We start from the raw sequence: 13,296 nt of genomic DNA, 5'->3' as shown, positions 1-13,296 counted from the left end.
TGTGGTGATTCCTTCTACTTTAAGGCCCCAAGCACCATCTGCCATGCTCAGGCCTGGGACAGAGACCACCAGTTCCATAGACAGAGCTCTTGCCCTCACACACCTGACCTCCTTGCATTGTTAGGCTAGTGGTGTTCAAATGGTTTTATCCCAAGTCTGCCACCAGAGGGTCAGGCATCCACTTCACCATTCTCTTTCTTTGCTTTCTGGCTTCCCTGGCTCCCTTTAGGTTTCATCTGAAATCCCACCTGCTACAGGAAGCCTTTCTCAATCCCCCTTATGTCTAGGGCGTCTTTTTTCTCTTGATTGTCTCTGATTTATCCTGTTGATGACTTGTCTTCACGATGACATGTACAAGCAGTTTGGATAATGGGCCACGCTCTTGTGCTTTCCCAGTCACCGATGGAGTGAAGCAGGGCTGTGCGCTTGCCCCCATGATTTTTAGCATGATGTTTTCTAATTTGTCAGCTGTCTTCAATGAGGAAGAAAACAGTATCAAGTTCAGCTACCACACTGACAGTAAAGTTTTTCACTTGAAAAGGCTACAAGCCAAGACAAAAGTAGAGGGAGAATTGGTGCATAACTTTTTGTTTGCAGATGATTGTGTATTTAGTACATCCTCTGATATTGAGATGCAGCAAAGTATTTATCTGTTCTCTGCTCATTGTGCTCATTTTGGCCTCACAATTAACACCAAGAAAACACAGGTTCTCCACCAACCAACTCCATACCATCCATATGTGGAACCATTGATTAAAGCAAATGGAGAAGATTTGAATGCTGTGGATAAATTCACTTACCTTGGCAGTATACTTTCCAGGGATGTCCACATAGTTAATGAGGTTGACACATGGATTTCTCAGTGTTTGAGAAGCTCTAAAGGAAAGTGTGGGAGACAAGAGGTATTAGACTAACTATCATGGTGCTGACCTCATTGTATGCCTGTGAAGCCATGCCAGGAAACTGAATCATTTCCATTTGAATTGTCTTAGGAAGATCCTGAAGATCACTTGGCAGAATAAGGTAGTGGACAATGAGGTCCTTTCTTGAACCAAATTGCCAATCATTTCAAACTCCACTTCAGAAATTATAATTCCAATGGGCTGGCCACATTGTTCAAAGGCCAAACCCACACTTGCCTAAAACGCTGTTTTACAGAGAGCTCACCCAAGGCAAGTGCCCCCATGGGAGTCAGAAGAAGCAACACAACGACACTCTCAAGGACTCCCTTAAGAACTGTGGGGTTGATTGTGTGACCTGGGAGATGCTGGCACAGGAGCGCGCCCAGTGCGGCGTGCCTGCATCAGAGAAGGCACTGTGCTCTATGAGCAAAGCAGAATTACAGCTCAGAAGAGTGAGAGACGTGCAGATTCAGAGACATCTTCACCCCACATGCTTACGTGAGCTGTTTGTGCCCATGTCGGTCTGATCAGCCACCATCAGACACACTGTGCCTTGACCCCAACAGAGCATTAAGGACAAACAACAGCAGCGTTGTCTCCCCCACTGAACTGTTAGCTCCTGGAGAGCAGGGACTGTCTTTTGCCTTTTTTGTATCCCTGCACATAGCGCAGTACCTAGCAGGTAGAAGTTGGTTAATAAATGCTTATTGACTGGCTACTAAATTATTTTTTAAATTCCCAATGTCACACTGAAGTAAATGGTAAAAGCTAATAGGAATTTGGAAGTCAGTGGCTCTTGAAGGTAGAGGAAGCCCACTGTGCCCAGCTATGTAGTCACTAAATAGTGGGTGGAGCTGAGCAGGCATTGGCATGGGAGCTTTCCCTGATGTCTCTCCCCACACCCCTGCCCTGGCCCCACTGGGTTCTCTTCTTCCCAGCAGTCATAAGCACAGGCCAATCCAGGCTCCTGACATCAAGGCAGATATGCACACATTGCTTCATGCGCAGGGAAGTACCGACTACCTTTGAGTAAAATGGAGTATCACTGGGCCTTCCCACCTGGCCTATCACTATGTCCTCCAGACTTAAGAGCATTGGCACTAAAAGTGTTCAGTAAATGCTTTTTGTGTACTCCTCATTTGGGAACTCCAGCACCAGTGACCTTGGAAACATTTTCAGAAACATTCAGAGGTAGAAAAAGCTTCCTGCTCGAGGGTGTGGAAGGGAGAAAAGGCACCAATTTGTACTCTTCCTTGCAGACTATTTAATCAGTGAGTTGTGTCCTTTTCTAGATTCTTCATTCATTCTTTGATTCATTTTTCCTTCTTTGTGAGTCATTGCTGGTTTATCTGCTTAGGGGCCAAGCTCTGCCCAGCCTTTTCCCTTTGTTTTCCTTGTTTTCCACCATTTCTGTGGTGTTCCAAGTAGATCTGGATCAGCCTCCAGTGTCTGCACTTTGGAAACTCCTTATCCACTGACCGCCATTTTGTTCCGTCCAGACTACCAAGGTGGGAAGCTTCAATAACCTTTTTCCATTGAGGAAAAGTGACCTGTTGCCTTTTTTGTTATCAGTAGGTGAAAATGTATGTTACACAGAAAAGCGGGAAAAGTGGCAAGGATTTAGAATCTTCTGATGTGTTCCCACATAGTCTTCTACCAGTTAGCCAGGCAGAACCCTGGCTTACCCAGCTCCTAGGAAGGGTACCTGAAGCACATAGTATGAATGGAAGGCAAGCCTGGGGCCCTCATGGGTGCAGTGGGGACACCTAGCACCTGGACTTCTTTTCCCCAGGACTTCTGCACTTGGCCAGCAGCCTGTTGTAATGGGAGGAAGGGCAGGAGACTCCCATGCCACCTGTCTATGAGGCATGCCCTAGGCTCTAGCATTTGATGGCAAGAGACCAAAGGGAGGGACATCCAGTTTCCCCAATCCCTGCAATCTCTAATTTAGGAGGGATCTTCTGAGCAGGAGCCAAAGAAGTGATCTTATGGTCAGGACAAGGACTTGAGGAGGGAGGAGGGCGTAGGAAGAGAGAGACATAGGGAAGAGGGAGGGAGGGGGAGAGAGAGTAACAGTAAGTGGGAGGGAAGAAGGGAGAGGGAAGAGGAGAAGGAGGAGAAAGGGAGAAGAGAGAGAGAAGCTGGTTAATGGAATGAGGTGTTGGCAGAATTGAAACATAGCAGAGTAGAGGCCAGGGCTAGCCTTGGGTAGTAACCAGGTTAGCTCTTCCTGGAGACAGGAAGGAAAGACAAGAGCCAGAAATTCTGAGCTGAGGGGAAGGGAGCCAGGACATATCAGGGAGGATGGAAACTAAGGTCTGGCCCAGTTCAGGGACCAGTTCAGTGGTTCAGTGTGAGAGCTAACAAGAAAGAGCGTGAAGGGGCAAAGGGTGAGCTGTGCCTGGGAACTGAGATCAGAGCCATGTGACAGATCCCAAACTTGGACTTAAATTCAATGAAGCCCCAGGTGAGAGACTGGCAGTTACTTCCTCCCTGGCCATAGGGACTCTTAGAAGGTTCTGAGCAGGAAGCAATCACCTTAAACTTCTTCTGTTCTCTTTCTAGGGAGAGTGTGTGGTGTGGATTTGGAGGAGACAGGGGATGGATGGAGGCATGGAATGGGGGCTGGAAGACTGACTGCTGGCTATTACAGCAATCTGGATATCACCATGGAGCGGGGAGGGAGATGAAGGGATGGATGGAAGCAGAACCGATCAGGCCAGGCATCTGGTTGGATGTGGGGCAAGGGCAAGGAAGAAGGTGACCCTGGGATCTGAAGTCTGGGTGTCTGGAAGCCTGGTGGAACCACAGTCATCTTCAAGCACTGAAGACATTTAACAGGGAGGGGAAGGGGCAACTGCTGCTCCCTCCGTGGAGCTGAGATGAGGGGCCAGGACAAGGGGGAGGTGGGCTCTGCCTTTGGAAGATTTTCCAAAGGGATTCTCTCAGTCATTGGATGGCTGTGGCCTCAGCTGATCCCCATGTCTATGGTCTCAGAAACACTCCAGTCATTAGCTTTCTCACAATTACCAGCATGTAATACCTTCCAAAACCAGGGGCCCTAAGGAGAGAACAGGGCCAAGCTACCTCGTATCCAGAGTGCCAGGGAGCAGGGAGAAGGGCTTCCACTGGGGTTCTCCATTCCTGGTTGATGTCTCCTTTCAGTGCTTAAGAGGATCGGAACTAGAACCCTAGAACAAGGAATCAGGCTTTGCTTTGGATGCTGACTGAAAAAAAGAAAAGCAAAAAAGGAGGGCTGTCCATCCCACACTACCCCCTGCCCTGGGATTGGTGAGTGGGAGCTTCTGATGCAGCACTCAGCAGGAACCAGCCTGGAAGGAAGAGAGGTGTCGCCTCTCTCCAGGACAGTCCAACTCTGCCTCCAGGCTCTCTGCCTCTGCCCCATCTTCCATACAGCTCCAAGGGATAATTCTAAGCACAGTTACTCATCTACAGAAGGAGGAAAGGGAGGAAGGTGCTTTGGTCCTCACTACAACCCTGGGAGGTAGGTGCTGTGCTTTACCCCCATTTTATAGGAGAGAGAACTGAGGCAGACAGGTGAAATGAGTAGGCAGGGCCTGAAGCTTGATCTGAACTCAGGTGCTCCTGCCTCTAGGTACAGTGTGCCTGCCTCTGTGTGTGGTGGCACTGCCCAGATGTCTCAGAAGAGCTGGACTCTCTCACAAAAGTACAAACTGCTGCCTTTGGGTGAGGCAGATTTCCTGCCGCAGGGTCCCCGTCACTGTAAGTAATGAGACGTCTTGCTCTGACCTTTGAATCAGGTATTAGAAGAGCGAGTTTGCTCTGATGGACGTGAGGAGGACTGCCCTTACACGTCCTTGGTGCATGCCCCAACTTGCAGTGTGAAGAGAAGCCTCATTGAAATGTGTACAATGTGAGTCAGCCCAAGAGGGGATGCGCTGGAGAGGCTGGCCCTGGCACACAGGAGGCTCCTTCCCCAACGGGGCATCTGGAACAACCTTAGCCCCCAAGGCTTCAGGCCTGGATGGCCAGCATCTGCTAGGCCACCTCCTCCTTCAGAGCAAAGGACAGTCCAGTGACTCCTGGATGGCCAGCGTCTGCCTCTCCCCCTCCCCCAATCCTTAACAGTCTCTCTTACTTAGTAGGGGAGGATCAGTGCATTGGGAAATGTAGGTGATATATCTAACAAATACCAATACTTTTTAAATTTAGAAGAGAATTTGCCTTATAGGCACTTGGCATTCAGTTCTCCACATACTACACCGTCATCTCCCTGAGACAGGAACAACTTCCCTTGTTGGTCCTTGGAGACAAATCTCTATGCCTGGAGGGTATCCCCAGGACCAGCTGCCTGGGTCCTTGGGAAATGGGGCTCAGTGTCCCAGAGTAATGGCATCAGTGATGGGCACAGCCCAGGATGCTGAGTGACTTGTCTCCTACACTTAGGAGAAGAGTCTGGTGGGAAAGAGTGGACTAATGCACTCAAAGACACCACCAGAAAAGTGGTTCATCCCCACTCTGGAAAATGGCAGGTGTCTGAGAGCATGGAGAATGAAAGATGGGAATCTAACCAGATCAGGGACCAACTCAGCCTGGGCATTGGAGATGGGTCTGGTGTGGGCTCAAGGCTTTATCAACAATCTATGAATAAACTTCCTAAAAATATCAGAGCAAACACTCCTTGGAGTTGGGCTAATCTGTCCCTAAGCCAAAAACAGAAGTCACCATCTCTATGTGTAGCAGACAGGGCAATCTCTAAGTCTCACAGAAGGCAGGGGACCAAGGAGGGAAGTCCCCCACTACAAGCAGGAGGAGATGGGGTGGTCTAGAATGCAGACTTTTCCCAAGAGGCGTGAAAGGCCTCCATGCCTGCACCCACCCTCCTGGGCTGCACCAACTGGTTCCATTATCTTGAATCCAGAGAGCTCAGGACAATGCCCAGCCTGGAGTAGGTACCTCATGCATGAATCTGGTGGACTAAATGAGCAAAGACCTTTGATTGGCTGTCAGAAGGAAGGCCTGTGCCAGGGCTGTCAGAAGATGAGGGAAGGGAAGCACTTTGCAAGCCTTAAAGTGATCTGGAAAGGCTGGTGGTGGTGGGTGCTGGCACTCTTGGCCCCCATTCTGGTGATGGCTTCACTCCCTGAGTTTCCTATTTACCGCCCCCTCCCCCCACCCCAGCTCAAGCAGTGTTTATGGAGCAATATAGGTACATGCTGCTAAATGTTTAAGAGCTAGGCTGGGGAGGGTGTAAAATGTATGCACACACACATTTTTCAGCTTAACAGGCATTATGAATGCTCTAGGCAATCAGCAGAGTGGTAAACGAAGGCCTGCTTGGTGGTAATTGCCCATTTCTGAGGTGTCATTTAACTTCTGAGACAGACTTTAGCCATCAGTTGTTGGGAGCCAGTTAGAGCTGGCTCTAGCACCCCCCTGACCTGGGGCCAAATCAGCCTCTTCTCCGTATTGTTTTGGTGACTCTGGCAGGCCACTTTACCTCAAATGAACTCAGTTTCCCTATCTGTAAAGTGAGGAGCCTAGAGAAGATGGCCCCACCTAAGTGTAAAAAACAAGCCTAGCGTCTTGAGTTACCTGCAGAGTCAGTGCGAAGAGGAGATGCAGGTTTTGGTGCCTGGAGATTCTCGGTGAAATTCTGCTGGTATCAGCCCATGGGCTCCTTCTGGTCACATGGGACACTGGGATCGTGGCTCTGTGACGTTGCCTTCTCAGCTTCTGTGGCCGCCATCTCCACATGGCAGAATCACAGCTTCGGTGCTCACATACCCAGAGACCTGATCATCACCGGAGCAGCAGTGTCCTCCCACCATCTTGATCCCAGCCTGCGCCCAGGGAGGGTCTGCCCAAGGTGCTGGAGGCCTTCCTCTTTTTCTGTAGACACCTTCACCAAGGGGCCAATCCAGGTTCTTCTGTCCTATGCTTCCATGATGTCTTTTCCACCTAGGTCGCACATTGCAGCTGCCCACACCCACCACACACCTCTCTAATCTCATCTTCAGCTCTTCAGAGTCAGGGGGCATAGCTGTTCTTCCCTCCACACTTCGACAATGGCCAAATGTTTCCACTCAAAAGATATGCCCTTGCTTTCCTGGGAAGCTTGGGTCAGTTAACAGGCTTTGCATATTTGTAAAGGTGATCCAGCCCTGTCTCCTCTTCCTGTTCCACTGTCAGTCTTCCTGAATAACCCTGACTTTGGATGGGCTCCCCAGGGCATCCATTCAAAGGCGTGTTGAGACGTAGGCAGGAGGAATTATGGCATTGCTGAATCTGTACTAATGAATCTAGACATTACAGTAGTGAGCAGCAAACAGATTTCATCCAGGACTCTACCTATGGCCCAGCTCCACTAACACCTGCTTTACTGGCACCACCATAATTAGTGGTTTTGGGGAACCAGAAGATCTCAAAGAACCCTCTGTATTATCACAGAAAAAATGTTCAGTTGGGCATCGTTCTAGTATGAGAGGCAGCCTGGCATCTGCAGAGAGGAAGGAAATCCTGGGTTCAAGTGCTAGCCCTCACACACACTCATTAAGCGGCCATTTGACCTTGGTATTCTCAGTGCCAGTGTGCTTTAGGAAAGGGAGTGAAGTCTCAACTCCAGTCCCCAATCTCACATTTCATGGTGCTCTTCCTCCAATACTATAGATGAATGACTCAGTGTGATGGAGAGAGCACAGAAATTAGGAAGGCTTGGCTTCAAATGCCCCACCAGTCACTTACTAATTGTGTGACCCTGGTCATTGAATTTTCTGAACCTCAATTTTCAATCTGAAAATAAGTGCTTTGCAAACCTTCACGTTTCATATAAAACTGCTCTTGTTGGGGGGCAGCTGGGTGGTCCAGTTGATAGAGCCCTGGGCTTGGACTCAGGAAGACTCACCTTCCTGAGTTCAAATCTGGCCTCAGACACTTCTTAGCTGTATGACCCTGGGCAAGTCACTTGACTGTTTGCCTCTGTTTCCTCATCTGTAAAATGAGCTGGAGAAGGAAATGGCGATCCCCTCCAGTATCTTTGCTGAGAAAACCCTAAACGGGGTCACCAAGAGTCGGACATGACAGAACAACAACAGATCACTTGAGGACCATAAGGACCAGCATCTGTCCTCAAGCTCAAGGGGTTCACTCTCCCCTGTGCCATCTCAAGCCCTGGGGAGGTGACCTCAAACTTAGAGACCTTTCTCCGAAGTATTGACCTCACTGATTTCACCTGCAAATCCCAGACAGACTGTAGGCTGTCGTCAGGATGGGCCCATCAGGAACGGAAGAGCCATGACCACTGGCCACTGTAGGGACTCAGACCTAGGGGAAGGAGACTGAGACGTTCAGTGCACAGCAGAGACAGCAGGAAGAAGAGGGGGGTTGGCAAAGAGAGGAGGACTGTGCTGCCACTTCGCTCACTTGTTCAACAAGGACCGACGCACCCTAGAATGTGTTGGGTTCGACTCCAACTTTTACAGTGCTCTTGTGTCACCTTCTCCAGCAGCCTGGCTGGAGCTCTGGCTCTAGGCTGTGCTTATGGCTCAAGACTGAATGGGCAGCCTTGAACCTCAGCGCCTCTGTGACTCTGGCAGTGTTGAGGGTGGCCCCCTTTCCCACCAGGACCGATCAAGCACTTAGCTGGAGTGAGGCATTGTGCGAGCACCGAGGCTTCCTGGAGAAACAAGTATCCGGCACAAAGCCCGGGTGGAGATGGACAGGCAGGCAGCCCTGGTGGCAAAGCCAGCCAGAATTCAGTCTGGTCATCTGGCCGGATCCAGTGCTGACCCAGGCGCTTTCCTCCCCTGCAGTGCTGAAAAGCCAGCTTGTGTTCAGTGCAGAATGTGGGTCTGCTTGTCAGATGTGAGGATGCCTGGATTTATTTTATCCTTCTAAAGTTGTTTGGGAGCTTGAGCCTCAATGTCATGCAAGTTTTGGGGCATCTGTTTTGAAAGGCGGTCCTGCAGGGCCGCCTTTGAGAACACCAAAGACACTGAGCTGGTCTTGGAAATTATGCCACTCCGAAGCCCTGGGCCGGCCAGTAGGTGATGGGAATGTCTACTGGGGGGCACCCAGAGGGACTGGAAACAATGGGCACTGATGCCCACCCGGGGTGGCAGAGAACCTTCCCACAAAGTGGACTGAACTGTGCACTGTGCTGAATGTGGAGACTGGCTTCTTAGAAACACAAGTTCAGGATGAAGCATAAGGGAGGGACTGGTAGGGTTTCCTTTGTTGCTTCAATTTAATGTTTTAAGCTCTCTTGTCTGCTCTGCCTTGGGGTGCCCTAGACTGCTGCTGTTAATTTGTCCAACCCCAAGGTTTGGTTAAGATTGGGTTATTGTGTGAGGGTTATGTTATGGAGGAATGAACTATGCACATGGAAGCCTAGGAAGGGGAGAGAAAGACAGCAAGCTTTGAAAGGACTGGCCAAAAGCTCCCCAGGTACAAAGGGAGGGTTAGCACCTGGCTTCTCCACATTGCTCTGTAGCTGCAAACAAATTAGGGTCAGTTCAAAAGGATGCAAGGAAGGAGATGGAACCAGCTGCACAATCACGTCCCGTGTTGGATTATTGTGAATGAGGGAGCTTGTGGAGGGTGCAGCCCCTGGGACTCCCCTAGCTTCTTATGCTTTGCATGGGATTCAGTTTGGACCTCCCCTTCCTACATTGGGGCCAAGCCCCCCACTCTTACAGGACTCAGCATCATGTGTAGGGTCAGGCCACTGCTGGGTAGGGGCCCAGCTGCTATAGGCCTGCCCTGGTGGGCCCCCGCCTCTGGTCTGGATCTCTGCTGGCCTGGTCTCCTGACAGTTCCTAGCTCACAAGGTCACCTAAGAACAAGGAAGGAGAGATACAGCAGAAGCAGAAACCACTGCAGGGCCACCAGGTGTCGGCCTGGTAAAGGAGGTAAAGGCCTGGGCTTGGGCCTTCTCTTACTTTGGGGCCCTACAGGATCCTTGCCTTTCACTCAGAGGTGGGAAGGAGAAAACATCTTGGTATTTGGCGCCTTTTCAATGTGTTCTCAGCTCCAGTTCAGCTTTTCCCTTGGAAAGCAAGTCAGGAAACAGCAGAATTTATGATCTTATGAGGCCTGGGCTCACAGGCCAGTCTGTCCCCTCAGACTAGTACAGAACACATTGGAATGGTAGTGAAGAAAGTAGCTGACAGCTACTCTCTGTACCCTCTGACAGCTGAGGAAATCAGGAAAAGTCCCTTGGAAGGGGTGCAGAGATGACAGAGAGGAGGGAGAGTGGTCCAGGCATTAGGGCTAAGCTGTGCCATGGCCCCAAGGTCAAACCTTTGGGCTCTGCTGGAGAACGGTGGGCAGGGGATCTGGGTGGAATAGGTAACCAATCTAGAAAGATGGGTGAGCCCAAAGGAAGGGGAAGGTAAGGGTGGTCAGGACCCTGGAGGTGGACGAAGCCCTTGGGGGCATTTAGGGGCTGGGACCAGGGAAGGGGCTTTTCCTATTGGAATCATAGAGAAATCCTTTGATTTGGCAAGGTGAGGGTGTTTGGGAGGGGCTGCTATAGTATGGCTGGCCAGAAGCTGGCTGATCCTCCTATGTCTGGGGGGGTGCTGGCTATTTGAGGGACCCCAAGTGCCCTGGGGTAGGCAGCCTAATGGTTAGAACAGTTACCTCCACATCACCACCTTCCAATACTAGAAGACAGTTATCACAGTCCTCCATGGCTCTTCACCATGCTGGCCACCCTCCTCTGGACTATATAAACCTGCACCATAGTGACTAGAATAATGACGATGTATAATCATGATAAACGTGGCGCTAAGAGCTTCATAAATATCATCGCATTTGATCCTTAGAACAAATGATCCTCATTTTACACTTGAGGAAAATGAGGCAGACAGAGGTTGTGACCTGCCTAGGGTCTCACAGCTAGGGAGGCTCTGAGGTTGGATTTGAATCCAGATCTTTGGACCCCAGGCCCAGTGCTCTGTGTGCTGTGGCGACACCAGGTCTTCCACAATTGAACATAATACTCCAGATGAGGCCTGCCCCGGGCACAGGGCACTGGGAGAACCACCTCCTTAGTGAGTCAGCCCAAGAGGGCATCAGTCTTCTACAGCCTTATGCTGCCTCACAGGAAACCTGGTTTTGCTGAAGTCCCCAGTTCTTTTTTAGAACAATTTCTCTCCATCTGTGACCCCTTCACCTTCTACTTCTGAAGTGGATTTTTTGGTCCCCACATTCAAGACTTTATGTTTCTCCCTACGAACTTCACCTGGCAAGATTTAACCTTTGGGATCCAGATCCAGATCCAGATCCAGATCATCTCCTATGCACTTTTCTTCCCAGTTTGGTGTCTGCAAATTTGGTGAGCATGTTCTCTCAGCATTTATTCAAGTCTGGGGCCCTCACTGGATTCTTCCTGCCAAGCTGGCTTTGAACCATTAGCAACTAGTCCTTGAGTCTGGCTTTCCTTTTATCTTCCTCATCAGAAGAGTGTGAAAAAATATTAAAAGCTTTTCTAAAATCTAGGTAAAGCTATATTTTCCTCATTGACATTTACTAAAAAAAAAAAAAAAAGCGATTGTCTGCCATTGTAGCAGCAAGCACCCCAAGCGCGTCCTCAGGGTTTGCTGCCCATACAGGTTCTTGGATCTGCTTTGTTAAAGGAAAGCAACTCAAAATGGGTTAACAAGCTTACTTTAATCAGTCAGACATATATCTTTTACCTTCTTCAGGGGAAAAAGGTCAGCACCCCGAACTTCAAAATATACAGACAGAATTATCAAGACATTAACAGATCAAGTAGACAGCTTTCCAAACTGTCCAACCATTACATCCATACGCAGTCAACATCTGGGTTTCCACATCTGGGTTTTTCAAAGCCGGGGGACTCTCAACGGCTTCCCATAATTCAGATCAAATCACAGAACACTTCTCAAAGTGAGTCCCAAAACAAAGCTACACATCAGGGCTTATATAGCCTTCTCCTGGCTCAGAGAATGTAACAACCTTATTGACTCACTGGCCAATCAAAAAGTATCTATTGAAAAACAAGCCTCCCTCCCCAGGCTTCAGGTGCACTTTAGCCTAGGGGCAGGGAAGATCTTCCAAATTTGCACTCCCATTACAGCCATGCCCTCTTCTTCCTCTCTCCTCTCTCTCTCCTTCTCTCTCTCTTCCTCTCCTCTCTCTTCCCCTCCTCTATCTCTCCCCCTCTCCTCTCTCTCTCCCCCCCCTTACCACATTGGTGGCTCAGTCTGAGAACAGTTTCTACATAGCACTGGTCCCACCAAGTTCCTGCACAGTCGGCGTGGTTACCCAGAGTGTTCCTCTTCTCAGCTATCTCTGGGCCGACTTTTCTAGGGAGTCAATGCTGGAATGGCTGCAAAATCCAGTAGGGATTCCACTTTTGAATTCCTAGACATCTGATAGCTCCCTCTCCTGATCTTTAGACAGTCACAAGTTCCCAGTCTCTGACCCTGCCACATAAAATAATTAACAAATACCAGAGCAAATGAAAGAAGTCCATTTTTCCAGGAGCTGGCTGACAGTCTGCAAGCTGCCCACAGGCCTGGGAAGGTCTCTCCCCTGACATCATTGGGTCTCATTGAGCACTGCTAGGGAAGCAGCAAACCGAAAGCAGAGGTCCACTGAAAGAGAGGGATAAGGAGACATTTTCATGAGACCCATGAGGAAAAATGCTCTCCAACTCCACAGAGAGAACTGAGGAACTCGATGGAGGAGACTTTTTAAAACATTTCTTTATTTTTATTGTTTTATTTTGTTTGTCTTTTCTTTTACAATGGCTAATATGGAGACACATTTGGCATGAACTCATGTGTATGACTAAAATCAAACTGCTTCAGAGAATTAGGAAGTTCGAATTTTAAAAAATGATTAACATTTTTACATGTAATTGGGAAACATTTCATGAAATAAGTAAAAATAATTGAGACAGAAACAGAGAGAGAGAGACAGACAGACAGATGGGTGTACTGTAATGAAATGCCAAGGAAAGGCAACTTCCCAAGGTTCAGAATACCAGCATAGATGCTCTCCATTTTACTCAGTGACAAACCAAGAACAGAGAAGATAAAAACATGACATCATTCCAAAATACAGCATTTACTAAGCGTGATTAAATAATCTCCAAGTACTACCCCACCCCAGGACCTTCCAATCATTCAATCAATTACAAAGTCTCTGTTCTAAATACTTCTCCACCCCTAGGCTATACCTTAATTAAGTCCACCACAAAGCCCCTCTTCTTAAATGGAGATTAGTTACCAAACATAAGGTCAAAAGTTCCCCACCCCTGGATCACAATTGAATCTACCCCAAGAGTTACATCAAGTTTAAACACAGCACTTAATACCCAAATGGAGGTCTTTTCTTCATCTTGACACGAGGCAAGTTCTCAGCAATCTTAGTTCCTGGG

At 48.9% G+C, this 13,296-nt stretch overlaps 1 protein-coding gene across 1 annotated transcript in view; it reads left to right on the top strand.

Moving 5' to 3' along the window:
• Positions 1 to 8,597: 8,597 nt before the first annotated feature.
• PDCD6IP (programmed cell death 6 interacting protein) overlaps positions 8,598 to 13,296 on the top strand; it is a 35,112-nt gene continuing 30,413 nt past the window's right edge. The window contains exon 1 of the mRNA XM_069084594.1: positions 8,598 to 8,747. Within this exon, the coding sequence (XP_068940695.1) occupies positions 8,598 to 8,747 (150 nt within the window). The remainder of the gene's footprint in view (positions 8,748 to 13,296) is intronic.

Source organism: Petaurus breviceps, unplaced genomic scaffold, assembly GCF_028583685.1.
Source record: "Petaurus breviceps papuanus isolate PSGF00001 unplaced genomic scaffold, PetGlider_PUasm1.0 174, whole genome shotgun sequence".
NCBI classification, from domain to species: domain Eukaryota; kingdom Metazoa; phylum Chordata; class Mammalia; order Diprotodontia; family Petauridae; genus Petaurus; species Petaurus breviceps.
This window is presented reverse-complemented; position numbering and strand designations above follow the sequence as displayed.